General features: G+C 35.3%; 2 protein-coding genes across 2 annotated transcripts; both read right to left on the bottom strand.

Annotated features, from left to right (window-relative positions):
* Positions 1 to 247: 247 nt before the first annotated feature.
* On the bottom strand, positions 248 to 21,431 carry LOC147071460 (zinc finger FYVE domain-containing protein 26 homolog). The gene is made up of 12 exons (XM_085948368.1): positions 21,292 to 21,431; positions 18,914 to 19,012; positions 16,668 to 17,486; positions 15,354 to 15,616; positions 11,070 to 11,317; positions 9,411 to 9,814; positions 8,086 to 8,559; positions 7,281 to 7,509; positions 4,862 to 5,168; positions 3,506 to 3,628; positions 2,245 to 2,371; positions 248 to 654 (listed from the first exon to the last, which is right to left on the bottom strand). Exons 2-12 carry the CDS (start codon positions 18,926 to 18,928, stop codon positions 490 to 492), a joined length of 3,174 nt encoding a protein of 1,057 aa, XP_085804494.1. The 5' UTR covers positions 18,929 to 19,012; positions 21,292 to 21,431; the 3' UTR covers positions 248 to 489.
* Positions 21,338 to 26,752, bottom strand: LOC147071459 (uncharacterized). The gene is given in 5 exon segments (XM_085948367.1): positions 21,338 to 21,766; positions 21,769 to 23,002; positions 23,668 to 23,801; positions 24,778 to 26,440; positions 26,528 to 26,752. Coding segments are annotated over 5 exon segments (3,417 nt in total). The 5' UTR covers positions 26,615 to 26,752; the 3' UTR covers positions 21,338 to 21,467.
* Positions 26,753 to 27,766: the final 1,014 nt, after the last annotated feature.

The raw sequence follows: 27,766 nt of genomic DNA, 5'->3' as shown, positions 1-27,766 counted from the left end.
GGCCTCGCATTTACTACGACCGACCCTGCATGTCTGGAATATGAGAAAACAATTCGGTTCTTGTCTATTCAGTGGAAGCCAGCCACAATTTTTTTTTGAAAATAGCCGATATACTGGATTATTTGTTAGGTTAGGTTGTTATTCTTGAATTCATGAATTTTGCCGAAATCGGCTATGAAAATTACCACTGTTCCCGCCTGGCTTCCAGTAAACAGACTTGTACCAACAATTCAATAAAAAATGTATTGTATGTTGTAAATTTGTCATAGTTTTATTTGTAATATAAATCAGATTATAGTTTGATTATTTCTAACAATACAAAAATATAGTGGATATAATCAATATAATGATATTATAATTTCCTTAACAATTCATAAAATGTCATTAATATAATAATAAAGAATTTGAGAGATCTATCGCCAACTCCTTAACAACGTAATAATAAATGGCAATATAAAATTACAGTTACGATAACATCATGATTAGCATCTATGGTTTATTAACAGACAATCTTCTGAAGCAAGCATTTTTGACTTGCGTCTGCCCCAGTCTTTCTGCCTCTCTCATAATTCTTTTCAACTCGTGCAGCCGATCATTCTTCACCGCTAAAGAATACGCTGTTTTGAGAAGGCGACACTCTATGTAGCATGATATCTGTTAAGAAGTAGTAAAGTATATTTAATATAAGGAAATATTAATTACATCGTATTCACTGGGAGACAAAATATGGATCAACATATCACAGGAGATGACACTCAATATCTACGTCAATGTCTCGGGAATATTTTGTTTGTACACACCAGGACTCACACCAGTTGTTGCAGAAATGTCGCCTGAGGAGGTTGTCTTGGTCAGTGCTACGTACATATTTATTCTAACGAGTAGTTTATCGAGACGTAAGATGAAGAAAAGGTGGTAGGTGCGGAACTACTTACTACAAAGAGAAAGAAGAGTGGATTTTCTACGTGATCTTTGAATGTCTGATGGATCATTTGTTGAGCGACACGTTGCGCAACTGTCTACACTCGCCAACACTAAAGTCGATAGTCGAAGTCATGTAGTCGAAAGTAATTGATTTTCAAGAATACTAGAAAAAGGTTGAGTTTTGAACAACTTTGTGTGTGAAATTTACTAACTCGTGTTAATTCGACTCATCCTTTTTCTTCATTATGGAAATATGCATAATGGTTAATTTGGCATATTCAACTCATTTTTCAAACAACACAGATTTTACAATAAAAAATATTTTTCTAGTAAGTATATATTATAAGTACGCCCACGGTGGCCGCGCGGCATAAGCGTTGGACTACAAAGCCGTGGGTCCCAGGTTCAAATCCTGGGTCTGGCAAGTACAAAAAAAAAATTGTTTTTCAATTTGTGTGTGTCAGGGTATGGACCTAATAGGTTGAGCAAGTGGCTGACATCCATTTCTCGTAAAAAACAAAAATCTGTCAATACAAACCTCCACTCTGTGGAGGCCCATATGATCCTATCATGATCGGACATGGTCGAAAAAAAAAAAAAAAAAAAAATATATATATAGGTATACCGTCGAACTCGGTTATTACGATCACGGACATAGCGAGATCTCGGATGTAATGAGGAAACATTTGTTGACAATTTAGTTTTCGATTTTCTCCATACATTTATTTATTCACTTTTATAACGAGCTACTTACCAGATATACCAAGCAAAAATATCGTCAAAAATTTTCTTAAAACTGTTTATGCGTCGATCATTTAAAAACATTTTCGACCCTAAGCAATAAAATCCGACCGTAGACCGATGCCGGCGGAATCGGATTACGTTTATGACACTAGTTAAGTGTCGAAGTACCTAATTGGTGTTTTCGCCGACAACATTGAAAAAGTATCCACGCATATGGTTGAAATTTCATGTAAAAAATCCAAGCTGAAATCAGCAGGTACCTACCAGCAGTCATTACAATTAACAACTTCTTTTATTTGTAGTTTATGAATGCCATGCTTGTTTCGGGGAAAAATTCTAATTGTGTATTTTTGTTTGAATTGCGACTTTTTGTGTTATGTGACCGCTCATTTAAAAATACCTATTCTCTGATGTAACGAGTAATGCTTACAACGAGCAAATTCAGTCGGTACCATTTTCCTCGTAATATCCAAGTTCGACTGTATATCAAATGATCTATGTTCAATTTTAATAAAAAAATAGTTTATTAGGAAATTAGCATAGCTAATAAACAAAGAGAAATTGTGGAGTTTTTACCTTTGTGACAATATTGTCAGTTTTTGCAATAAGCATCTCGGCCAACTCATCGAACAATTGCCCTTTTGAGTCACATTTACGAACGATGGCTACGATGCTCATTTCAATAAAACTGTCACTATTCGAGCTGTAACAAAAGAAGCAATCTAAATTACAAAATAATATCTACGACTGTAGAGTAATTTTGACTAAGAAAATAAATGTGGGTTAGTGGAAGTGATATGAATCATTTTTATTTAAACACTTCATGGGGATTCCAAATTTTTTATTGTGGTTGAATCGGTATCGATAGAAAAATAAATATTCTATACGTTGGCGCTTTGAAATATGACAGCATAAAGGTGGTTTCCTATAAAATTTTGTTATAATGTACCTATGGGGTCATCCATAAATAACATTACACGTTTTTGGATATTTATATTTTACTAAATTACGTCACATTTATGCAGCCTCCCAATCGTCACAATAAATAAATTCTCGAAATTGATCATTTCTGTATGTCATCTTGGAATATGTTATTTTCAGAAGAAAATTGAGTTATATTTTGTTGGTTTTATGACATTTTCACATGTACTACATCAACACAAATTGTTACATTATATCAGACCGTCCCTCATTAGACTTGACATCATTTATGGATGACTCCTAATGACATATGCTGTTTATGATTTTTGTTATTGTTCCTATAAATATTCTATTTAATGATAGTTCAGTGTTTTTGTCTACTTTTTAATGCAGTTATAGTTAGTTACAATTATATTATAATGTCAATGCTGTGGGTGAAGCGTCGGTAATGTAGGCCAAATGTAATATTTTTTAGTAGATGCGGTCAAAATGACAAAGAGAGAAATGAGTTTCAAATCATACTAACGATCCACCAGTATAAGTTGTCCGCTGAGTGAGGGCGCCACGTGCTAACATTTTACATATCATTCAATATTTTTTATACTGTGATAAGCTGAGTTCTAAATTCTAGCACCAGACGATGATGTTTTTGTGTGATTAATTATATTGCAGTAATAACTGAAATTGGTAGATTAATGACGATAGACTTTTAAAATTTTATTACAATATATCGGACAGTTGAAAAGTTATAGATATAATATTTAATTTTGCATTTGAACCTTGCTGATTTTTATCAAAAATTATTAGTATTTTGGATACCTACTTTGTATAATTTTCACAGTAGGTAGGTATACGAAATAGTTCTTACGATTTTAACATGAATATCGTTTGAATAGTTTAAAAAAATTAGATAAACCTTGAATCTCTCTTAATACAATCGCACAGTTCGATAATGTCTTCATATCGCTCTGCACCGACCAGGAATCTGCCCATGTGATTGAATGCCTTTGACGCATCCAAGAGATGATCGCGTATTATCCTGTAAGATTAAAGGAAAGTATTTAAAATAGTATCCACGGGTGAATTGCCGGCTACGAAATTTTCTATTCAATTAATTGGCCCAAAATTAAGTTGTACAGACTTAGAAACTTATCTGAAGAATGGGATGGGGGAGCCATTGTCGAAAACTACCCAATCAAGACCGTAACTGGACAAAATCTGACATTCAAATGAAATTTTCAAAATGGCATCCTATGGTAGTTGGTAGTTCCATTTTTGGCCATTCTACAGATAAGTTTGTAGGTCTGTACAATAGAGTTGACTTGGAACTGAATGAATACTATTGTCGAATATTCAACAACCCGGTGGCTGATGAAAATTTAATAAACACCATGACGAAGCGCCAGGATTAATTCGTTGTGAAGTTTGAAAAACCTGTATTATCTATAATTATTATATTAATTTTTATTACGCAATAAAAAAAGTTTACAAAAAAATGTATTTGCGACTCTTCGGTCTACCGGGATTTCTCCTGATATCCTGCCGGGCCAATTCACCCTGATGTCACCTCTATGAATACTGAGAATATCGATATTGTTTATAAATCATAAATATTATGTATGTATTCCTCTTTTCTTCCTTGCTGCTACATCCGGATTACATTAGTTAATGAAATTCTGTGCCGGTGAAAAATATTAATATTCTAAGCACATTTTCTGTCAAAGATTTCATTATTTTAGTAATTCATTTTTCTCCCCACTCTCTAAAATGTGCATATTATTAGATGTTAGTATATTTTAAATTTGCACAGGTTACAATTTACGGTACCCATGCAAATTTAAAAATAAAAAACACGATGGCCGCACGGCTTAAGCGTCGGCCTAAAACCTCCGAGTCCCAGGTTCAAATCCTGGGTGTGGCAAGTACACGTATTGTTTTTCAATTTGTGTATGAGTTAGAGTATGAACCTAATAGGTTGATTAAGTGGCTAACATCTATATCTCGTAAAAACAAAATCTGTTAATACAAACCACCACCTTGTGGAGGCCCATATGATCTTATTAGGATGAGACATGGTCAAAAAAAAATTAATTGATAATGTTCGGGGATTTTTTGTATCGTATTATCAAAAAAGTTGGGGTTATTTCATTATGTGAATTCTCACAGAATTCTGGATGGGGATCACTGCACTAGAGTGTGCAGAATTGCTCGTTTAACTTCTCTCGCAACACGTCATACACAGATATAGTAGCATGGATAAAAGTTAACTAACCTCCAACCGGCGTAGAATCCACTAGTTATATTTGGCGAACAAACAACAATCAAGGCTGCCAACTTCATTTTTTGGAATTGCGTGCCGAACAATGTTGGCAAGAAGCAGGTGTTTTCACACGAGTCTTCTGGTGATGACACGGATGGAATAATGGCATTCACGATGGAGTCCGTGAGTCTTCCTGCTAATTCACATTCATAAAGAATTTTTGCAATCTCTAGCTGTCTATTGATCGTGTTGATATGTTTCTCCAAAGCTACACCATCCATTTTCAGATGTAGTAATTTTGATGACTCCGGATTTGATTCTAAAATTATAAATACATGATGAATATAACAAGAAGAAGTACATATTATGAAATTTTAGTATCAAAACATTTGATAGCATCTCTGGAACGTTTTGAGTGTGCTAAATTTGTTGACCAGATCAAATACAAATTTTGAAAGTTGGCAGATTGAAATGTTTTGGTGTTCAACACTGGATTTGTTCGAAATACTTGGTGCAAAAGTATATATTGTCCTCATTCCACCTGCAATATATAATAATTGTGCAATTCCGGATTCTTTTGTCAATCAAAACATAATCTGCGAATTGCCGGAATCTACATAATCATGAAAAGAACCAGAGACAAAGAAGTCATTGGATTTTATTTGAAAAGCTCATTTTTTATTTCCCCTGCAGTACTGTAGGTATCTTTAAATGTGATATTACTAATGTAGGGGGTGTGAACATTAATCAGACATTCCCTATGGGTACGGGCAGTGACGATGCGTTCTTGGGAAGGTTTGAGCGATGAACACCCACTGTGAAAAGAAAATATTTCATTTATATTTGATTTATTAAAAGCGATCTGATCTATTACCGTAGTCATTAATTCATATACAAAAACAAATTCTAATATGTGTTTTTAACCGGCTATTTTAAATACCTATTATATTATAGGTTCATGGGAGCGTCATCCCATAGCGCTCGTCCCAAAGCGCCCAGTAATCTAATTTCAAATTGCTTTGCAATGAAAAAGAGTGAAACAGCAAAAATGTTCGTCTGTCAAATAGCAATAGGTACATATTTTTTCTTCGTGAATCAGAGCGACGCGACGGCTTGAATCGCTCACAGCAGCCCGAATGCAGGTTCGAATTATGTCGGGTATCTTCGGCTTTAAAACAAGACAGCCCGAATCACACGATTATTATTGTTCGACAATTTTTATTCAATATTATTATAAAAATAAATTCCTTTCACAGTACGTATATTAAATTTCCGCACATGTTGATAACATTTCTCATATTTAAGCAAAGTACAATTTAAAAATAAACTTCTTCTAGTCTATGTGGTAGGGTGGAAATCGTAAAATATCACGGCTACATGCTTTAATAATGTCTATTTTGTTGAGTTACTGCTTTCACGAGCCACATTAAATCTAATTTGGTTATATTTTCTTAATATGTTATATGAAGTAAGCGAATCCTTAATATGTTGCTTCAGATCATTAGCAGAAGGTTCTATTTTTTTATTCGAATTGAATGATAAATGGCAATGTTGATAATAATATTCTCAATTGTCCATTAGTACATTGTCCCGCGTTGGCAAGTTATAGTATTGTACTGTGTAAAACTGACGTGATCGCTGAGCGGCGACACAACGCCATCTCTATCAGCTCTAGTGTAATGCTAATGTCAAATGGTGATGCGTGCGTGCTTGCTAAATTATTTTTTAATGTCATATTTTTAGTTACTGTGTACATTAGTTTTTTTTTAAATGGCACCATTTGATGTTGAATACATAAAAAAAGATTCTATTATTTTTGAAGAACGCCTTCATATTAAAAATAGCGGTAGACCTGTGCCTAACCTAAAATTAAAACAACAATGCGTTTCAAAAACTAAAAAGTACGAAAGAACATATAAAACAATATGAACAAAATTCGTGGCTATGTGGATTGTGGATGTGACAAATTAAATGCACTATTCTGTTTTCCATGTCTCGTGATTGACAAAATTTGTGTTGATGAAAAACAGAAGAATGGATTTCTCATACAAATGAACAATAATATAATATGTAAGTATTTAAAAATAAAAGTGAACTCCCAGTAAAATAACTCACCGATCGCCACTGGGTACGGGTATAGAAATATAGGTTGGTAGACTAGACACTTTCTTCGAGTAATCCTTCATTCATTCACAAAAATACAGTATTTTAGATTAAAATTATATAAAATTCAATTCTAATATACCTGGATTCCAGCATTTTCAATTGCGGGATTCTGGAAACCTAATTAAGGACGCTAAAGGCCTCTCACTACATTCAGCTATGTGGACGGAGCAATGCAGGGATCGCTGGAGAGACATAACTACAAAATTTGAAAGGAATGGAACACAAAAATGAAGAAATATAAGAAAATATGTTATTCCGACGATACCTATAAGAGATACTTTTCTCGGTACATGCTGCAAATGTCCTTTGGCTTGAGCGAGGTTATGCGCACGCTGGTGAAGAGCGGCAGCGTGCGGTGCGGTAGTGGGCCGCGTATAGAGCCCTGCGCATGTGATGGCGGCACGTACATGGTCCCCCACACCAGCCTGCACTGTGTGCAGCCATTTCAGTTTACCACGCCTCTCTAATACTCGGCAACCATGCATTAAATACTCCTGAAAACATTTATAATATTACGTTACTCCATTTTTTTAAATTTCCATTAGCACTACAATTCGATGTGGAGAGGTCTCTCAACAGATTTTTTCCTGAGAAATAGATGTTAGCCGATTGCTGAACCTATTAGGTCCATGTTCTGGGTCCAGACACACATTGAAACACAACATGTGAATTTTCCAGACCTAGGATTCGAACCTGAAACCCACGACTTCAAAAGCAAACATGTTACCACTCAGCTAATACGTGGATTCAATATGGTAGATTCCACATCTACGATAACAACAAATTACAGTAAAATCTCATTAATATGAACATGGTTAATTCGAAATTCATCATTAATCAAAATATTCATTAAAACTCATAAAACCTATTTATAGCAATGAGTACTTATTCAATGAATGAACTGTAATAATCACCACTGATATTAAATCTAAAAGAAATTGTATCTGAAATTATTTCACTGTTTTTTTTCACATACATTTTAAATTTCGTTTCCTATCGACTTCGAATTAACGAGGTTTTATTGTATGCGAGTTTAAGATGTAATCTTATAAAAAAAAATAAACACTTACCGTCCATATATTCCACGTGCTGTCCATGTCGCTCATGCTCTTCAAGAGGTCATTGATTTTGTCGCAGGTCAAACAGTGAATAATCATATTTTCGGTAAACACGTCCATCTCGACTGACTTCTCGCAGCAGTACTTCAAAGCATCTTGCATATTGCCATACTTCAAGAAAAACTCAATAACAGAAGCTTGAGATCCGTACGACGTCAGATAAAAAAGACATTCATCGTAAAAGAATGGCTCTAATTTAATTTTGAATTCAAATTTTTCATTAGAAGCTGATGGTTTTTTTAGGATGCTGATTTGTTTGGGTTTTTTGATATATTGATTTGAAGTATAGAAATCGCTATAGTCGCCTTGCTTTATTTTGTTCAACCTCGATAATGCGTGCATTACGTTTAACGCCGGCTCTGTCTCTTTCATTTTTTTTAATTTATTCGATTTCTCATTGTTTTTACGTAAAGCCGAAAAGCTGTCCTGAAATTAGTAAAATAAAGTAGGTATGAAATTAAATATTTATGTATTAACTATAGTCTATACATCAGATAGCTAAATCAAACATGCTGTCCCTGTCTTTTGACATAATATTATGTAACATTGTACAGTAAAAACAAAACAATAATTCAGTTGGTCGATGGTGTGCGTGCAGATGTCCGACCCCTACCAACGGTAATAATTACCTGGCACCCGATGTGCCCGTAGCGCTGACTACGGTACACATATTTGTATGCATACAATCCACGAACCAAATCATTGTTTTGTTTTTACTGTAACTACATATCTTTGATGTATGGATGTGTGTAACAACCATAAATCAGTTGGTTGGGCCGATTGTGGTAGCCGCCATCCTTATGCCCCACTTACTTAAATCCTCTTATTTATTATTGTTACAAGACCAGGTGAACGACAGTTACGGGTCATGAATCGACCGTAATTGTATCAATATAAAGGTCAATATCTGGCATACTGTGTAACCCCCCCTAGATCCGTAATCCACCATCCATCATCACCTTCAAATTATACAGTCCACTGCTAAAAGCGCCACCATCTCATGTAGTTTAATTATGAATTCATGATTTCAACAACACAACAAATCAAAAATATTTATAAACAGTTAAAATTAAAATGCAACAATGTCACACCGCAATCATCACGCAAGTGCACGAAACTGATAAATAGTGAACTGTACTGAAATATCAGGTTAAGATCTTTATTACTAAATAGGCATTTCATTTTTAGAGACACTTATTTGCTATCTTAATTCTTTGAACCTAACCTAACCAACAGTTCAAAGAAGCGGAGTTTTTTAAAATGAAAGCAATTCTTACAGTTATCGATTGAGCTGTTTTAACGATGTGCGGATTAAATGAATAGCTGTCATTTTCCAGAAGCGACACAATCTCCTCCAGCAGTGCCGGGGAGTTCCGTATCCTCGTCAGATCCTGCTGGCTTCCCGACATGTTGAGCTCGGAACGCCTCAGCCGCAGGACAGCCTTAGGGGCAATGGCGTCCTTGGTGGGGTCGGGCTCGTCTGGAAAAGCAGACGACGGTGTGGCTGGGGAGATTCTGAAGCAGAGGGCAAATTTCTGTCGGGCCTGCCGGAAACAGCCGGCTTTGAGACAGGCGATGCCCCACGCTGCCATAACTGCTGTACGAGGCATACCGAACTTCGTCGATAGGTCCTCGGCCAGTTCCCACTTTTCCGCTTCCAAAAGGTTTCTGATGCAGAAGGCTATAAAATAGATATCACACAAATCACTCAAGGGCGCCGGTTGCATGGACCAGTTACCTCGGTAATATTTGTTCTGAAATTTTCACAAAAAAACATGTCATTTCAACAATTGAACCCTTTTCGGGAAAAGTCTTGTGATGTATCCTAAAATCTTTATTTTGAGATAGTGTTTAAACACGACGCGGCAGTGCAAATATTATGGGATACGTGCTGCGCATGACTACTCTAATACTTCCAGTGCCATCTATTGTTGAGATTAAATAATGATTTATGATTGGTACATATAGTAAAGACAAATCGCGAGCCTAATACTACAAGGTTCTAAGTGTTCAACCTTGACAAAACAAACCCAACAATAAAGTGGTATTCTAAGCTGCCTCATTGTTACTTTTGTTTCGCCAAAAACAAACACTTAGAACCTTGTAGTTCTACACTCGCGAAATGTATAGTGGATCATTTGAACTGATTTAGTAAAAACTAGCATTATCGCATTAATGCTATTTTTCTAGAGAAGGACTCAATTGTTGCTTTGTCAAATATGTATTATATTAGATAATAAGAAATGACCCAGGGAACATTACAATTATTATGAAATCATATTCTTTTATGAAAGGACCTCGATTTATATGTAATGAGCGATGACTATGCGATGCAAATGAGAGAAACACGCGGTGGAAAAATGTAGAGAATCAAATTCTTCACAAATGTTAAAAAAGAACTCTGAAAATAATACCCACACATATATTTAATAGATAGTAAATGTTGATGACTAAGTCACAAGATATAAGAATCCAGCTTTCTTTATTGAATAGACAAAAATAAAAAAAATTGCTACTTTAGCCACATAGCCATAAAGTAGTTAATTTCGTCATGACTGGATAGTTTAATCTATAATTTTTGTAGTTATTCTTTCTACTATTTAATAACTTAATATAATATACTGTTTTAATAACATTTCTTTGTTTTTAAATGTCATGTTGTGAACATCTTAAATTAATAAATTGAAATGTTCACTATATGTAAAATAAATAAAATTTGGTTTGGTTTTGATTTGAAAAGCATGTTCGCTTTGTTTCATTCATATGGAACTATCACTGATATAATATTAACGTGTTCAGCAAATATGATAGACTTTATTTAACTAGTGGACAACGTTAATATAAACGATACTGCTTTTTTGAAATCGTGCCCTATCAACGTGGCAGCAGAAGACATTATATTAAAAAACAAGGTAACACAGTAAGAGTGATCATACAGGTATCGTCAGGCATCTTAGCGTAGCACCCTCGGCTGGCCAACAGAGCAAAGGCATGAGTGGCGGCCAGGAGGCGCTGCGTGTGGGCCTGGGAGGAGTCCACCAGGGACTTGGGGGTGTAGGGTGGGGGCCGCGAGTACAGCACCGAGCACCACACCAGCAGCGCGCGCTTCATCCGCAGAATCTCTCGAACGCCGCCTACGTCCAACGACTCTGTCGATAACTCCTCGCATTTTTTCAGCAAGAATCTATATCGATATCGGAAAGGCATAATTAGTTTAATTTACATTTATACGCCATTTATACCCAACCTCCTGAGATCCCGTCAAAGATGATCAATGGCAATACCTCTTTGCCAGGAGGATGGGCACATTAGAGAGATGAGTTTGTTACACATGGATCAATTTTTCTGACCATGCCAGACCCAGGATTCGAACCTGGGACCCACGACGCTATAGGCCGACGCTCAAGTCGCGTGGCCATCGTAATCACCATGGATCATATGCACATGTTTATTTTGACACATGAATTAAAATTCTCACAATATTAAAAGATCATAATATATTCAAATAAATAATTGAAAAACTGGTGAAAATGACTGTATTTAAAAAAAAGAGCATGTGAACTAATTACTATAAAATATGAATTGCATTGTTTATTTTTTAATTACGATGGCCTTCCACAGAGCATTAAAATAAATAAAGACAACCTCAGGTTTGTTCCAGAGTGCATTTATAAATGTTGGGCCATATCAAAGGCATCTTCATTTTATGTCATATTCATATACAAATACAGGGCTTTTTTGAAATATAACACGGTGGAACGGCGTTCCGGCACGTTTTTTCATGGGTTTTTTAATGTTTCAAAAGCAATTAGATGAAACAATGTTCGCACTTACATAGTAGGTACAAGTTAATTTTCCTGAATCATCTCATATGAAAAGACATATTTGAAAAACTATCGCGTTTGATATATGCATTGAATTCTATTACAATTTCTTCAAGTGAATGTGAACGCGAATTTTCGTAAAGGAATCTAAATATTACCCCAATAAGAGCTTCGTTGAAGACCAAAGCAGTTTTGGGACTTTTGTTCATCAAACCCGTCGGACCACCTTTGACACTTTTCGATCTTTCAAAATACGTTGATCAGTGGTTACTCAGTGGAAGACATTCGACCATAAACTCAAGCACTAAGAAATGGAATTGAGACGATTTGCCAAACGAAAATTGGACTGAACTTTGGAAATCACCATGGCCCCTACAAGGGGGGGGGGGGGTTGAAAGGGCCTAGCTAGGGAATTGACCAGATAAGTGAGATAAATGCACATCACAAATTTGCTCTAATCATTAAAAAAATCGCCTGTGGCGCTCATTTCCTTCAGGCATATTAACGTTTTAAAATATGTGGATGTATAATTGCATTTTTTGGGTAATGTTTGTTGATACATTGAATACACTTAATTTTACCTCGAATACCATTTGAAAAACGCTACTATAGAGCGTCACGCTGCCTTTAAACTCAGTAATAGGTAGGGGGCCCGCCAAAGATCCTGGACTAGGGGTCTGCTTCAGGATGTGGGGGGCATGGAAATCACTATATACTTTTTTTCAAATATGTGATGTTTTTAAGATTTTATTTTTTACAACTTTAGGTGTTTATTTGTATTTGTTTGCGCTTTGTGGCATAGGAAAAGCTGCTTTAAATGATAATTGAATATAATTTTCTTTAGTACGTAAGAAGTTTGGCAAGAAGTGAGTTCCGCAACCTTTGTTTTTTAAAAAAAAAGCCCTGTACAAATATATGTCAAAAGATCAGTAGTTTTATACCAGAGTTGTTAGAACCCCTATTTTTTCTAAAGGTTCGGTTCCAGTGGAAAATTTGAATGAGGTTCAGTTCTTAATATATATTTTTTCAAGGTATCCTTACCAGGTGGAGCATATCGACACCATAATTTGTACGCTTGTTTGTATTGTTTTTTTTAATTGTTTTTTTTGGAATAATTTTTTTAAGCATGAGTGAATCATGACCAAAAATAATAGAACAATGGAATCTCTGGAAACCTGTAATTTTTTCCAGTTCGGGATTATCAATATTCTCAGAGTTTGGTTTCGGTTCCATTTTCAGCTCTGGTTTATATTTATATATGACCAAAAAACTATGCCAATGTATCGTTATAAATTCTTTAGGACACATAATGTGAATCTATGATAACAAGTTTATATTGCATGACTCAGGATGACAACATAAAAAAGTAGTTTTTTGACACACAGTAGGGCGTAAGTGTCTTCACAGGATGACGCTTCAAATACATTATGATGCATGTCGCGTACTGTCACAGCGACAAATTTAGTCTATGGTTTTCTCATTTTGCAGAATATTCTCTGTAAATTCAGTGATGGAGTAACCTAGTAACAAGTCTCTGTAAATTCAATAAAATTTTGAACAGAACCCGACCCGCAGACCATAGATAATAGACAACATATGTCCAGAATATGTTATAGAAAATACATCCAACAGCAAAAAACCGTTGTTCGCGGAAGGAAAGCATTGTGCCATCGCGTTAGACTGTTGCAAGCTTTTAATGGGAGGGAACGAGAGGGAATGCAGCGCTGAATGCTGAAGCGGGGGGGAAACCGCACGCAAGCTTATAGAAGACAGACTCTACACACTTTTATCCCGTAGCCGCAGGTTACTGTGACATCACGTAACAGTACGCGACTTGCATCATAATATATTTGAACCTTGAGGGTTATATTTTGTGGAATGCTTATTAGCCATTTGTTTTCCCGTTTGACATATTGCTATGAATCAAAATCACATTGAAAACCGACTAATGAATTTTGCTAGACTCAGGATTGGAACATGAAACCAACGGCTTCACAGCGGACACTCTTGTCACTACCCCATAGTAGAAAGCTACGAGGGTGGGTCAATAAGTCCTTAGAAAAGCCGACAGGTGGCGCGACTAGTACTGTAAGCGGTTTGTTTTCATGCAGCGGCACTACCGATTCAGTATGCTGCGAAGTTTCAATCAGATTGGTCGGGTTGTTGTGTGTTTCTCGTACATTTAAAAAAAAAAAATTGCTTGTGGAAAATGGAAAAATGGAAAATGGAGAAAATTGAGTTTAGAGCTGTTATTAAACATTTTAATATAAAAGGGTTAACAGCAAAGGAAATAAAAAATGAGTTGGATTTAGTTCACGGCATATCTGCTCCTTCACTTGCAACTATTTATAACTGGTTAAATGAATTTAAACGTGGTCGTACATCAACAAAGGATGAACCACGCTCAGGACGTCCTGTAGAGGTGACTACACTAGAAATGATCAATAAAATCCACGATATGGTGTTAAGTGACCGAAGATTAAAGTTGAGTGAGATAATTGAGGTTACAGGGATCTCAAAAGGTAGCGTCATTTCTATTTTACATGACAAATTGGGCATGAAAAAAATTTCTGCAAGATGGGTGCCGCGTTTGCTCACAGTCGACAATAAACGCAATAGGGTGGTGGCCTCTAAAGCCCTGTTGTCGCTCATGCAACGCAATCCGGATGAATTTTTTCGTCGCTTTGTGACTGTAGATGAAACATGGATACACCACTATACTCCCGAGACGAAAGAACAGTCAAAGCAGTGGATTGCGAAAGGCGAACCATGTCCAAAGAAGGCGAAAACCGTAAAATCAGCTGGTAAGGTTATGGTTACTGTATTTTATGATGCACGTGGAATTATTTTCGTTGACTATTTGGAAAAAGGAAAAACAATAACAGGGGATTATTATGCATCTTTATTGGACCAGCTAAAAAACAAAATTGAAGAAAAACGGCCTCATTTAAACAGGAAAAAAATCCTCTTTCATCAGGACAATGCCCGTGTTCACACATGTTTACGATCAATGGCTAAAATTGAAGAATTGAAGTTCGAATTGGTCGACCACCCACCGTATTCGACTATCGTATGCCCCCAGTGACTTTTTCCTTTTCCCAAACTTAAAAAAATGGCTAAGTGGACAACGTTTTTTTTCAAATGAAGAAGTCATCGATCGGACAAATGCTTATTTTGAGGACCTTCCGAAAACTTATTTTTCTGACGGTTTAAAAAAAATTGAGGAACGTCTAACCAAGTGTATTGAGCTCCAAGGAGATTATGTTGAGAAATAAAAAAAAAATACAAAAATAAAAACTGTTTTAATGCTTTTTTCTAAGGACTTATTGACCCACCCTCGTATCATAATAAATAAATAAATGTTATTATTAAGACAATATTTACAAAATAGAATACCTTGGGTATTCTAAATTGACAGAGTGCATCTTCATAATGGTGAGACACAGAGTGACATTTGGAGAAAATTCATAGATGAACTCTTTCCGAATCTCGTCATTTTGGCGGGAGTTTGTCGTGAGGCACCATTCCATGGACGGGCTATCACTGTACGTTGAGCTGGTGCTGGTAATATGTTGTTCAGTTGTACCGGACTCTGCGTTCGTCTGATTGTAGCAATCGTCACATGCCCGCAGTTTGATGTCCCCGCACATCCCTATTATCTGATACATAAACATTATCGGTTCACATTTTTCTTATAACAATAATACATTGCATTGAATACTAATAAATACTATTATTATCCTTAGACATTTTGGAAATTGCATTAATTTCTCATTTAGCTGAGACTTTATCGATATTTTTACATCGTCACTTTGATCTGTGCGTTACCGAATTGTCTACCGATTGATTTGGAAAGATTTATGAATTATCGTCCCGATGATTTTACAGGTTCGTGACGTTTACATCCGATATTTCCTTACATACCATATACATTCGCCATATTTACTGTTCACGTCTAACAAAATGTCATTTTCGACGCTTAAGACCTTCTAATTCTTTATTTACAGATAGAACTTATTATTTTAATTCAAATATTGGCAAATATCATTTTTTTCCGGTGAGAAAACTATAATCTTGGTACAATAAATTATGTACATATTGTTTGACAGCGCCATCACTGATTTAAATCCAGCCTTTTCGGCATTTCAACATCAGAATGCGCATTTTGATTATTATTTTTGTTATTTTCGCTCAGTTGATCTAGCCAGAGACTAACAGTCACACATCACTCAGGTTCTGTCCTTTGGGCCGTCAGAAATAAATTACAATAAATTACAACTAAAATGTGGGGATGCATTTTTGACACGGTTGTAATTAACAATATTTACATACAAAACAAATGAAAATATTTAACTTTATTAACCCATTGAGACAGATTAAAAAGGAAAAAAAGATGGACCTACAGTCAGATTAAATTTTGTAGCAAATATTACAAGTTTGCGCCGATTATTTCCAATGGGTTGATACAACAAAATTAAGGTCATATATTTGACTTGAATGAACTGAAAAAATAACAATCATTTTGTTCCATGTTACAAAAATGAATCTATATGGTTTATACCCGCTTGACCTGTCTACACTTAATATGTAAAATTTGTCGATAACTGTGAAATAATCTGATCGTACTATGATGATTCGTGGCACGTGGCACATGTCAAAATAAATGCGGGACACAAAAAATATTATTAAAAATTGATCACAAAATAATACCTGCAGCCTGTGTCTGGAGCACGAATAACAAATCAGTCTGCCGCATCGACGGCAATGGTGTCTCCTCACGACTATGGAAAAGAAGGTTCTCCTACAGCACATGCAGCGATCGCTGGAATCATCAGTAACCCACTGTTCTCTGGAGGGCGCATACTCAGGCATTACAAATTTGGCGGTCGTGCCGACCAAATTGATAGAATCGATTGACTGTAAAATCATATCGTCGGGTCTGCTATTCGGAAATTGCTTCGCATCCTTATTCTCCGTTGACTTCAGATTCAATGATTTTTCCGCATATATTCGCAGTAGAGCGTCGACAGCGTTCACAGATATTGTTAACGTATTTATCAGAGACATATTAAAATAAAGCTTGTCACCCGACGTGTCACTGTTCAGTAAACTTCTAATTTTACTCAAGAGTTTTCCTAATTTTTCCAATTTCGTATTCATAAGATACTGTTCTATTATAAGTAGGGGTTTTTGAATTATACCCCAGAAGAATATTCGTTCGTTTTCATCTATTTCTGTTAGCATCTCGACTCCGATACGTAAATTTTCGTACTGGTTAGAGCTTGAATTGTGGGTTGTTAGAAAGTCAACTATCATCTTCAATACTTGAATGTCGCGAAGTTTGGTGATCATTTCCTTGCACAGGGTCACCGCCTGTAAGGGATCCACTTCCGATAGAAGACGTTTAAGTTCAGATATCGGTTTATCGCTGGTGATGGAAAACCAATGTTTCAAAAGGCTAAGGGTGATCAGATTCTTCATGTTGTCCGATATTTGGTGCAGTTCACTCCACTTGAGACAGAGATCATACTGAAAATACATAATGACATTAATTTTATGGACACGCCCATACAAACTTGATGCAACTGCAACTAATCTATAACTGAGTCATCTGATGAAGATATGAAGATCGAAAATTGAGAATTTGGAATATCTTTGGGAACGAAACCTGAAAAATATAGTGTTTATTAATTTGAATAATATTATAATAATATATACCTATATATTCTATATTCAAATGTATATATTCTTTTTAACACTACACAGACCATGAGACCGAACACGAACTACGAACAGTAGTGTAGTTAGTAATAGAAGTGAAACAATCACAAACATTCAAACTATGAGAAAAACACATAACATACATATTGAGACCTCATCGGGATCGAACCCGGAACCCTCGGATGAAAGGCTAGCGCCTTGACAACAAGGGTCGAAATTCCATTTATTGAATGGGAATAGACCTTGAGATAAAAATATAGCCAATGAATTTTTTTACAAAATATATACATATATATATTGTACTTCCATAATATAAAAAAGATAATATAAAAATTTTGCGATGTATTTCTGCCAAACTCAATTTTCACCTACTTCCCGTCAGTGGCGAAGGATGGAAATAGGCTGTGGAGATCTGACAATAAATAGTGCAGTCGTCATATTTATTTGTTTTCATTACACTAAGAATACAAATTACAGATGGTATTAATTTGTTTTTAAAATTCAATTAAACCCTGCCTAAAGCAAACACTCACGATAGCCGCGTGGCTTAAGCTCCGGTCTATAGTGTCGAGGGTCCCAGGTTCGAATCCTGGGTCTGGCAAGTACACATATTGTTTTTCAATTTGTGTATGAGTCAGAGTATGGACCCTAATAGGTTGAGCAAGTGGCTGACATCCATTTCTCGTAAAAATAAAATCTGTTAATACAAACCTCCACTCTGTGGGGGCCCATATGATCCTATTAGGGTCGGACATGGTAGAAAGAAGAAGAAAGCAAACAATAATAAATATTAGATGAAAAGTATTCTTCTATCATTAAAATATATAAAAATTATGCCATTAAATCATAGATAACTTTAAATATCTTATAGATAGAAAATATTTTTTTACTATATTATGGTGTTGCTTAGGCATGGTAAATACGAATTTTAAAAACCATTTGCAATTTGTACTCTTAGTTCAATGAAAACAAATATATAAGTATGATTACGAAGTTTAGTGCACACTATTTATGTCAGATCTCCACAACCTACCTCCACCCTTCGCCACTTGCTTCCCGTATACCCAGACATTTGAAATTGGATACGCAGATGCCAATACAGTGACATTCTATTTACAATTTGGCGGCGGTCCAGTACTCCAAGCATGGGTCTCCATAAAACATTGAATATTGAGTCTAAAACATAGAGGCAATCTCTCGGAAGTATAATTTTAATTTAAATTAAGAAATATCACCTCTTGCCTGTCCATTAATGACTGACATATCAATTCAGGATCTTCTTCGGACAAAGCGTATATCGATGACCATGTGCTCTCAGGAAAGTACTCTGTTATCTACAAATAAATTATTGAACGTACATTTACATTAATAAATAACACAAAATATTTTGTTATGGAAGACAATGAATAAACATTAGAAACTATAATATATAAAAGTGAAGCTGAATAAGAGGTTAATTAATTCACATTCATCATCATCAGTATGAAAACCCAATGTGGGTTTTGACCGCCTCCAGAAAATGTCTCCACTCCCCCATTTGTCTGCTGTCAGCTCCATCCACCGCCTTAACCTCTTAGATGATGTTAATTTATACACAGTTCAACTAACGCAGTCTAGGTTCATCTTTAAAGCATGGCTTGCCTAACAAAGTGTCCAAAAACACATTCATGTGGGAGACGACAAGCTCTGAAAAACTCTTTAAATATCTTCCTTTCAAAGATATCCAACTTGATTTTTTGATAAGGCAAATGAATCTGCAACACCAAATGATGCGGCTAATCTAAATAATTTTGGTTGATTCATCCTTAGTCCTCCTCTACTCAAATCCCCTTATTTAGTATTGTTACAAGACCATCCGATGAGCAATTATGGGTCAAAGAAGACCGTAATTGCAAACAACATTCAGTTACTCCAAAACCGCCGAGCGCGTAAGGCTTGCTAAAGCTCTCGAGCTATATCTGATATGATACGAACGAGGCCGTGTTAGATACAGAGTCATTCAAGAGTTAGTTCAAGACACTGGTGTGTGTGCCTGTTAACGCTAAAACGACAGTTATTGATTAATTCAATCCTACAGACATACCTATCCTCATCAATCATACAACTCATCATCATTCATCAACCTCATTATCATCCATATACAGTGTACCGTCAAGTGCCGCACACCGGGTAACCCAAACAAACAATTACCGCATGAGTGACAGTGCAACCAGTCCACGGAGCCATCATAAATCATCATAAAGGCCAGTGTCTGGCATTCTGTTAAATCGCCCCCACCCCTCGATCCGGAATCCACACCATCCTAAAAATTACAGTCCACTTGCGAAAAGCACCACCAAATTTTATTAGTTTTAGTAACCGTTTTTCATTATCACTTCCATAAATTTGAATTATATCGATATTTTCTCACCATTTATTTGATAATATCTATTATTATTATTACACAAAATTGTTTTGTTTATTAATTACTACGGCCTTCTGTGGAGGAATAACAGTAAATTAGGTTAATTAAATCTACTAATCTACGCTCCAACACATTCACGCTGGAAGTTACAATAGGAATATATAACACACATGTTATTTTAATAATATCAACATGAAGTTTCATCTAGTCATAATTTATAGGTTCCAAAAACTGTAATCTTGGCAAATGAGTACAGATGTGTACGGTTGGTTTACATCAGGGGTAGTCAACCTGGACCCTATCGTCTACTAGTGGGCGTTCCAGATTTCATGGTGGGCGGTAAGGGTATTAAAACATTTTCATTATGTTTTCATAAAATTCCCCGTGACAATTTAAATTTCAGAAAATATACTATTTGTATCGCCCTTCGCATAAGTTTAGTTCACGTTACGTTATGTGGAAAATGATATTCAGTTCATTGATACCTTTCCCTACCTCATATCTTGTGGAATCAGGCTTTAGTGCTGTTAATCATATTATGACCAAAGAAAGAAACCGTGATCTTCGTTTGCTCCTCACAAAAATTGAGCCAGATATCCAGTATTTAGTTTCGCAGTTTTCGCATCATTCTCAGGGATCTCATTAATAATTTAATTAATTAAATCTAATTTCATCAGACTTCATGCTTCTATGTATGCAAAGTATAAATAAAAAGATAGATTTAACTACAGTAAGTAGTTTTATAAAGATTTATTCTGCCAAACTTAGCGAAAGCCTGACATAAAATATTTGGTAATTATTATTATAATTATGCTTTAACTTGCTGTAACTCTGCTTTATAAACTTTATAAAGTAGAGTTAATTCCCTACTTTATAAATCACCATTACTGTGGAACCGGTGGGCAGTTAGAAAATCTTACTACTAACAGAGATACAAAAGTGGGTGGTAGGTATAAAAAGGTTGACTACCCCTGGTTTACATCCTGCTATGCAAAGATGATTTTAACAAAACAGCCGATTATTGGATTGTCGCATTTTAGAACCATACATAATATGTTGTTACTGTATTGTGTAATGCAGCCTGCAAGGCGTAGCAGAAACTCCAGCAATCGCTGGTTGTTTCTGATAGTTTATAATAATTTTCCAATTTTTCATTCTATCGCCTCTTGAAACTTCCAGCAATCAATACAAAATGGCTAAAATTCTTACCTTTTCGTAAATGGGTATCCGGATGAGCCACTCGTGACATTTTTTTTACAACATCAACACGTTCTACGAAATCTTTATTGTAGCAAATATGTTTCAAAGTTTCCATTGCTCCGTAGAAAGGCCAGAATTTTAAAAAGTGCATTATATTTCCCGCTTTTAATTCAGGGTCCACGATACTAATAAAATTCTTTCCAACTATTATTACCATTTTGGCTTGTACACAATTTCAACATGATATGATCTCTCAATGCGATCAAGTTATTGTGTGTCAAAAACTGATACTCAGGTAAAGAATCAATGATTCTCAAACACATTTCCAAGTCTTTATTGTTTAAAAGTGTTTTAATGTATTTTAAAATCATTTTTAAATCATATGACGTTTGTAAAGCGGCTACCGGTTTATTGTTATTGAATAATTGTTTTAGTATATCAAATCTCTCGTCTTGTAAATATATATTCAAGTATTTTGTCTCTGACTATGCTGTAAAACATGTTCCGTCGAATCGTGATGAATCTTTTTCACCAGATTCGCAATGACCCAATTATGCACTAGCACATATGTTATGACCGCCTTACTGGGCACTTGATACGGCACGCATGCGTCTAGTTCTTCGTTGTTCACTATTCCGTCAACATTACTATCAAGTACCATAATCATTTCAATGAGTTCTATAAAATCAACATCTGTATCTTGATATGTTTGTGGCTTACACGAAATAAGTGGACAACAATTTAAAACCAGTTTATGAATCAGGTTAATTCCCAGATTTTTACATATCGGTTCAATGCTTTCGATTAAAACATTTTTTTCGTATATCAATTCTCCGATTATATCATGTAAATATAGATTCAAAATATGCGTACTGACATCTCTGTGACTCGAAGTATCATCTGTCGAGTCATTATTCAAATACATGAAACGAGTAATATTTTTTAAATACGAATAAAATGCTTTCAAATACATCGGTTCGTTCTTTTTCTTCTGCCCGATTTCTGCTGCGTCGCACAAATTAAAGACATTCTTTGCAATTACGCTTGTCAGTGTAGAAAATTGTTTTGTCAACTGAATATCTAATATCAAATTTTCATCAGCTTTCCCGTCAGAATTGCTATTCAACTGTTTGTAAATATCGGCTATCTTTTCCAAGCTGTCTTTTTGCTGAGTGAATTCCCTAAACCTAATTGGGATTTTATCACTTCTCAATATCTCACAAATCCCCATACTCTTGAATATATCCGAGTTCTGATTCATCTCATATATAATATTAATAATATTTTTTAAGAAAATTAAATAATTATAATCCTTCGTATCCAATTCTGGAGTCACTTTCATTTCCTGGCATTTCTTTTCGGCCACATTGACGAGCCCGTAAGTGATCCTCCGATCGATACCTGTACAAATGACCAAATCCGTTATCGATATCAAGGAAGAATTACAATGATCATATATTTGAAGTTTGGGAAATGTGTGAATTAACTCTGCCAGTTGGTGATTGAAAGCGACCCTGTGGGTCGACAGAAAGGTTTCCACTAAGCTGACCACGGCTGCGGAGACAATAGACATCCCGGTGATCTTTTCAACATCATCACCCATTTTACTGCTCATGGGGTGGGAGAAAATTGCGCTGCTTCTTATTTGGTCTGCAACGGCCAAAAACTGTTCGATGAATGATACCTCGATTGATGCTTCCGAATCGCTCATGTCAAATATCTGGAGAAAAAAATTGTAGATATGTGATTGGAATAAATAGCATTAACTATATTTGAAATGATACCCTAAATACCACACTTAGTGCCATTACAGTGATTCCAAACCTCTTTTACGTCATGACAAACTTTTCAAATTATAATATTTCCGCGTCACACTGAATAATAACTAATTAGGTAGGTACCTAACATTATTTTTAATTTAATAAACATATTTTGCGTATTACCCTTAAAAAATACCAGGCATAGAGGTACGGTAGATGCTGATGCCTGTTATCTGTTTATTTTAAAAGTAAAGAAAATACTTAATTTAAAATGATATTTGCATTATAAATAATAAGGAGGTTAAATGATAGGTATTCAATTCTATCAATGGGATACACAAAATTTTTTATAGTATAATTGATACTAGAACTACATAAAAGATAACAATTACTATGCTAAAAGCAAATTTTAATGTCAAGGTAGGCATGCTAAATGCCACGAATCGTACGGCATTGAGTAGATGTTTGAGGTGAGTTGAGAAGAACCAGAATTCATTTACGAATAAACGAATGACTAAAAAAAACAATAAGGTTTCGCTTTTCGCCTCTAATGAAATGATTGGTGTTTATTAGTACAACACTCTGTCTTCGTGGTCCGGTATCCAAATTATTTTGTATCGCATACCTCCAATATGCGATTCGCTTTTGAAAAATCCCCAGCTTCTAAACAGAGAGCTAGCATGCTGCTCGGCGGTGACAAGAGCATCGAAATAAAGTCGGTTCCTTTACAGGAGTGCGGCAGAGTTGGACTCCGATCAGCTGAAAAGTAGAGTAAGATGAAAAGTATCAAATTTGATATTCGTTTCGGAATAACAATTATAATCTCTAGTCGGTCACCGTTTTTATTCCAGGTGGGGCATATGGACCCCCACAATGTAGGAGGTATTAACCCAACCTTTTAAGGAGGTTTAAAAAGATTATACAGATTCATGACTGACAAACACTATCTGTTCAATGAAAACAAATACGTATGACTGACAAAGTTTAGTGTGCACTATTTATTTCGGATTTTAACAGCCTACCTCCACCCCTCGCCACATATTTTGACTGAAAAAACACCAAGATTTAAACCTGCGGTGCACTGCAGAAAGCTATCATAATATTATTGTGCACTCTCAAATGGCGCACATAAATAGTGATTACAATTAGATGAAGTAGTGGTAAAATGTTTGCTTCTAAGAGCCGCACACACGGCCACCGAACGCGGCCACAACTCGGCCTCTAGTAGACGCGTTCAGCTGCGGTCTAGTTTTTCTATGGGTTTCAATGAACGCTCCGCACACTGAGCGCTTGAATGGACGGGTTTGATCATCGGCATCCACTAGTGGCCGCGTTCGGTGGCTGTGTGTGCGGAGGCTCTAAAGCAATGGATATGAATCTCATTTCTGGAAAATACACATTAATTTTTCAATGTGTATTTGATTCATTTTGATTGCCTAATGTATTTGATAAAAAATACTCTAATTGCCCTATGCATTGTCATACATACTTATGTGTAATAAGTGGGCTGATGGGTAATTCGATATTTGAATTATTATAGAATGTAGTATTTAGAACTGTTCCCATTCTAAGTATCGGGAAAATCAATTTATTTAAATAAATACAACTATGCTTAGAACCCAAAGTACTAAATAATATTGTGAAACTCGTAAGGTAATGCAATATGACTGCGCAAGACGGAATGAATTTATTAGCATAGTGGTAGAAAGGTTTTAGAAGCCAATAAAGGTCTAACCTTCTGTAGCGGGTTGACTTCCTGGATAATTATCATTGTCTGATTTACTGCGGCGTTTTCTCACTCTATACTTCTTCTTCGATGGTAACATTCTACAAGCGTCATCTTCATCACTACTTTGCTCGGTGATATTATCATACAAGGAAGATACACTTAAAACCTTGGAGTCTGCATCGATTTTAAGATTGGTGATCAGCTGCCATCTCCACATTGCGCTCGAAACGTGATGCTCAAACTTCTTAAATTTCTCTTCATTCAATGAAGCGTTATGTGTTGTAATGAAGTCAGAATATTTGTTTTGAATATCAATCAAACACTCTTTGATAATTGACAGAATCTCCTTTATTAATAGCGGGCGACAAATGAAGCCGCGGCTGTCTGCGTGTTTTGATTTTGTATTTTCAAAAGTGAAATAAGATTCTTCGGACTGTGACGCGATATGGTGTTCAGATAAATTCACGTCCGTTGAAAAATACTCATGCCGTAAGAACAAGCAGGAAAATATGTTTTGTAATATTTCAAATCTATAAGGGACCGGATGCAAGTTTGAGATCATGACTTTCGCCTCATTCAATTTATTGCCAATAGCCGATTCGGGTAAATCTTCTGTGCCCATAAATATTGTATCTATTATTGTCGAAATTATGCAGTACGCATTATACGTCATTATGTCCCATTGGTACGGATCTTTCGGTTTCGGATTATCAATATTTAATTTTGCCAGTAAATCATTGTTAATGGTAAGAGCCTGCTTGACTTTGAACCAATCCAACTGGGATAAATTACAAGTCTGTGAAATAACTGATAGTGCGCTGTGATTTCTCAATTTTTCAAACCATCCGTAGAAAAGATTTCTTTTCGAGTTAGAAATACAGAATTTTAAGACGTTGAATTCTCTGTATACTTCATTCACGTAGAAGTGCATTTTGTTTTCGCTGTTTTGCGAGTCCAAAATCAAAAATACCTTTTCGAGTTTACTTATTGTGGTTTGTATGCTGACATTGGGCGAACAATTATTAATGACATAGATTAAAACGAGTTGCCATAGTTTATCGCCCAAAGACCGAGAATGAAAAGGAGTATCGTCGCCTTCCTCTAAACATTTCAAGCAATTTAAAATTATTTCCATTAGCCAATGTTTATTGAAACCGAAACATAGCTGAATCATTTTATTTGGGTCAAGAATCCATTTGAATTGGCCAGGGTCATTCATCTCATATATGTTCAGTGCCGATAATATTTGTTTATCACTTTTTGCAATCAGACTCAAATACATTTCTCTGCTATACCCAGCCATCTTTATTTGGTGCAATTTATGAATGATATTATCGTCTATATTTATTTCACTGTTTTTGATATCCAGCTGTGTTAGAATTGATAGCAAACATCCAACCTTGTATGTGTTTTTCGTGTTTGTAGAATCTTCCAGTATGACATCCAATAATGAGATTATTTCTCCTATCATTAGTTCATCTGCTATTTCCGAGGTTTCTTTGTTCTTGGAAAACTTTGAGGATTTTACTCGTAATAAATATTGCATTATTGACAGCTGATTAGATCTAATGTGGTTCCGAAGAAACGATACAGAAGTCTCTGAAAGTTTTGGAGGCTTACGATCTTCTCCGTGACCAGCATACTCGCCGTCAATGTGAGATGACAGTTCCTGAAAACAAGAATAATTAAATCGTCGGGTAGGTGTCACTCAAATTATATTCAAAATAAACAACATAAATTTTATTATTATACCCACATCGATAATATCCTCCGGTACATCATTACACAGCGATAAAATGTATTTCACTTCCATATCAGCGAGGACATTCAAATTATTCGTCATGTTTTCCACATTAGTTTATGTCAGGAAAACTTTGAACTTGTTTACATTGAAAACAATGTTTCTTTATTGTTTCAATCGTGATTAACGTCAACTGTTCATATTATAAAAAATACGACAAAAATACCAAGAAATTGTCGATTAAATTGAGATTTCATGATACGACGTATAACCAGTGGCACTATATTTATACAAAACGGCTTATTGCCAAAACATTATTCTTCACGCCACTCAAATCCGAATGACATTATTACTAATGATCAGCTGTTCGGTGCTCTCATTTCTCCAAGCAGTGTGGTAGCACTCAAAATCACCAAAATAAAGCCAAAATGACAGATAAAAAATATCAGGACATCCAATAACAAGGAATTGGAAGAATAAAACCAATCACAGAAAATACTTTTTAAAGCAATCTTAAATTAAACATTATAATAATAAAGATATTATTTATAAAGTTCGATAATCTTTTAGGGGAATATTCGCACAATCGAATAGGCCAAAGAGATTGAAGAAGAGAAGAGGAGTCCAATCTCTTTGGAATAGGCAGACTGTTTTCACAAAGCGCTGACAACATTTAAAAAGATGTTCAATCGTCACATTGGAAAATATATCAAAACTCAAAATGATCGATTTGCACTAAGGAAAAAGTAGTCTTCACGTATCAATATACTATTGTAACTAATTAATCATAAATTAAAACAAACATTAAGGGGGACATGCTCAGCGTAGGTCAAAATGAAGCTTTTATTCTATTTTCAAAGCATGATCCTGGACATTCCTTAAACGTTGTAGATAATCTATTTATATAATTTTGAAGCCTTATAATCCTTTATATTTATTTTAAACATTTGATGACTGCATAAAGTATTTTTATTATATAAAATAGTATTATTTAAACCTCTCGCTCTAATGTTTTAGAATATAGTCATATTTCAGTACACAAATGTGCAGTGGTGTTAAGATTTTTTACATTTATTGATTTTTAAACGCATTTATAAAAGCATTAGTATAATTTATGACGAGATTATTTTTGTAAAATATTTACGATAAAAAATTTGTCACTTTTAAATTATCTACTGCGCGTGTATTAGTTTTAGTGTTAAATCTTTTAGAGTAAATGCTTCATAACTTTGCACTCACTTTTTTTTTTTTACA

This window comes from Rhyacophila brunnea, unplaced genomic scaffold, assembly GCF_057557595.1.
Source record: "Rhyacophila brunnea isolate RB1 unplaced genomic scaffold, BYU_Rbru_1.0 scaffold_20, whole genome shotgun sequence".
Lineage (NCBI taxonomy): Eukaryota > Metazoa > Arthropoda > Insecta > Trichoptera > Rhyacophilidae > Rhyacophila > Rhyacophila brunnea.
This window is presented reverse-complemented; position numbering and strand designations above follow the sequence as displayed.

Excerpts from the sequence above, each read along its gene's own strand:
- LOC147071460 (XM_085948368.1), bottom strand. Across the intron at positions 15,617-16,667 it reads GCTCCAGACACAGGCTGCAG|ATAATAGGGATGTGCGGGGA; the intron begins GTATTATTTTGT and ends TTTATGTATCAG. Across the intron at positions 9,815-11,069 it reads TAAGATGCCTGACGATACCT|CCTTCTGCATCAGAAACCTT; the intron begins GTATGATCACTC and ends TCTATTTTATAG.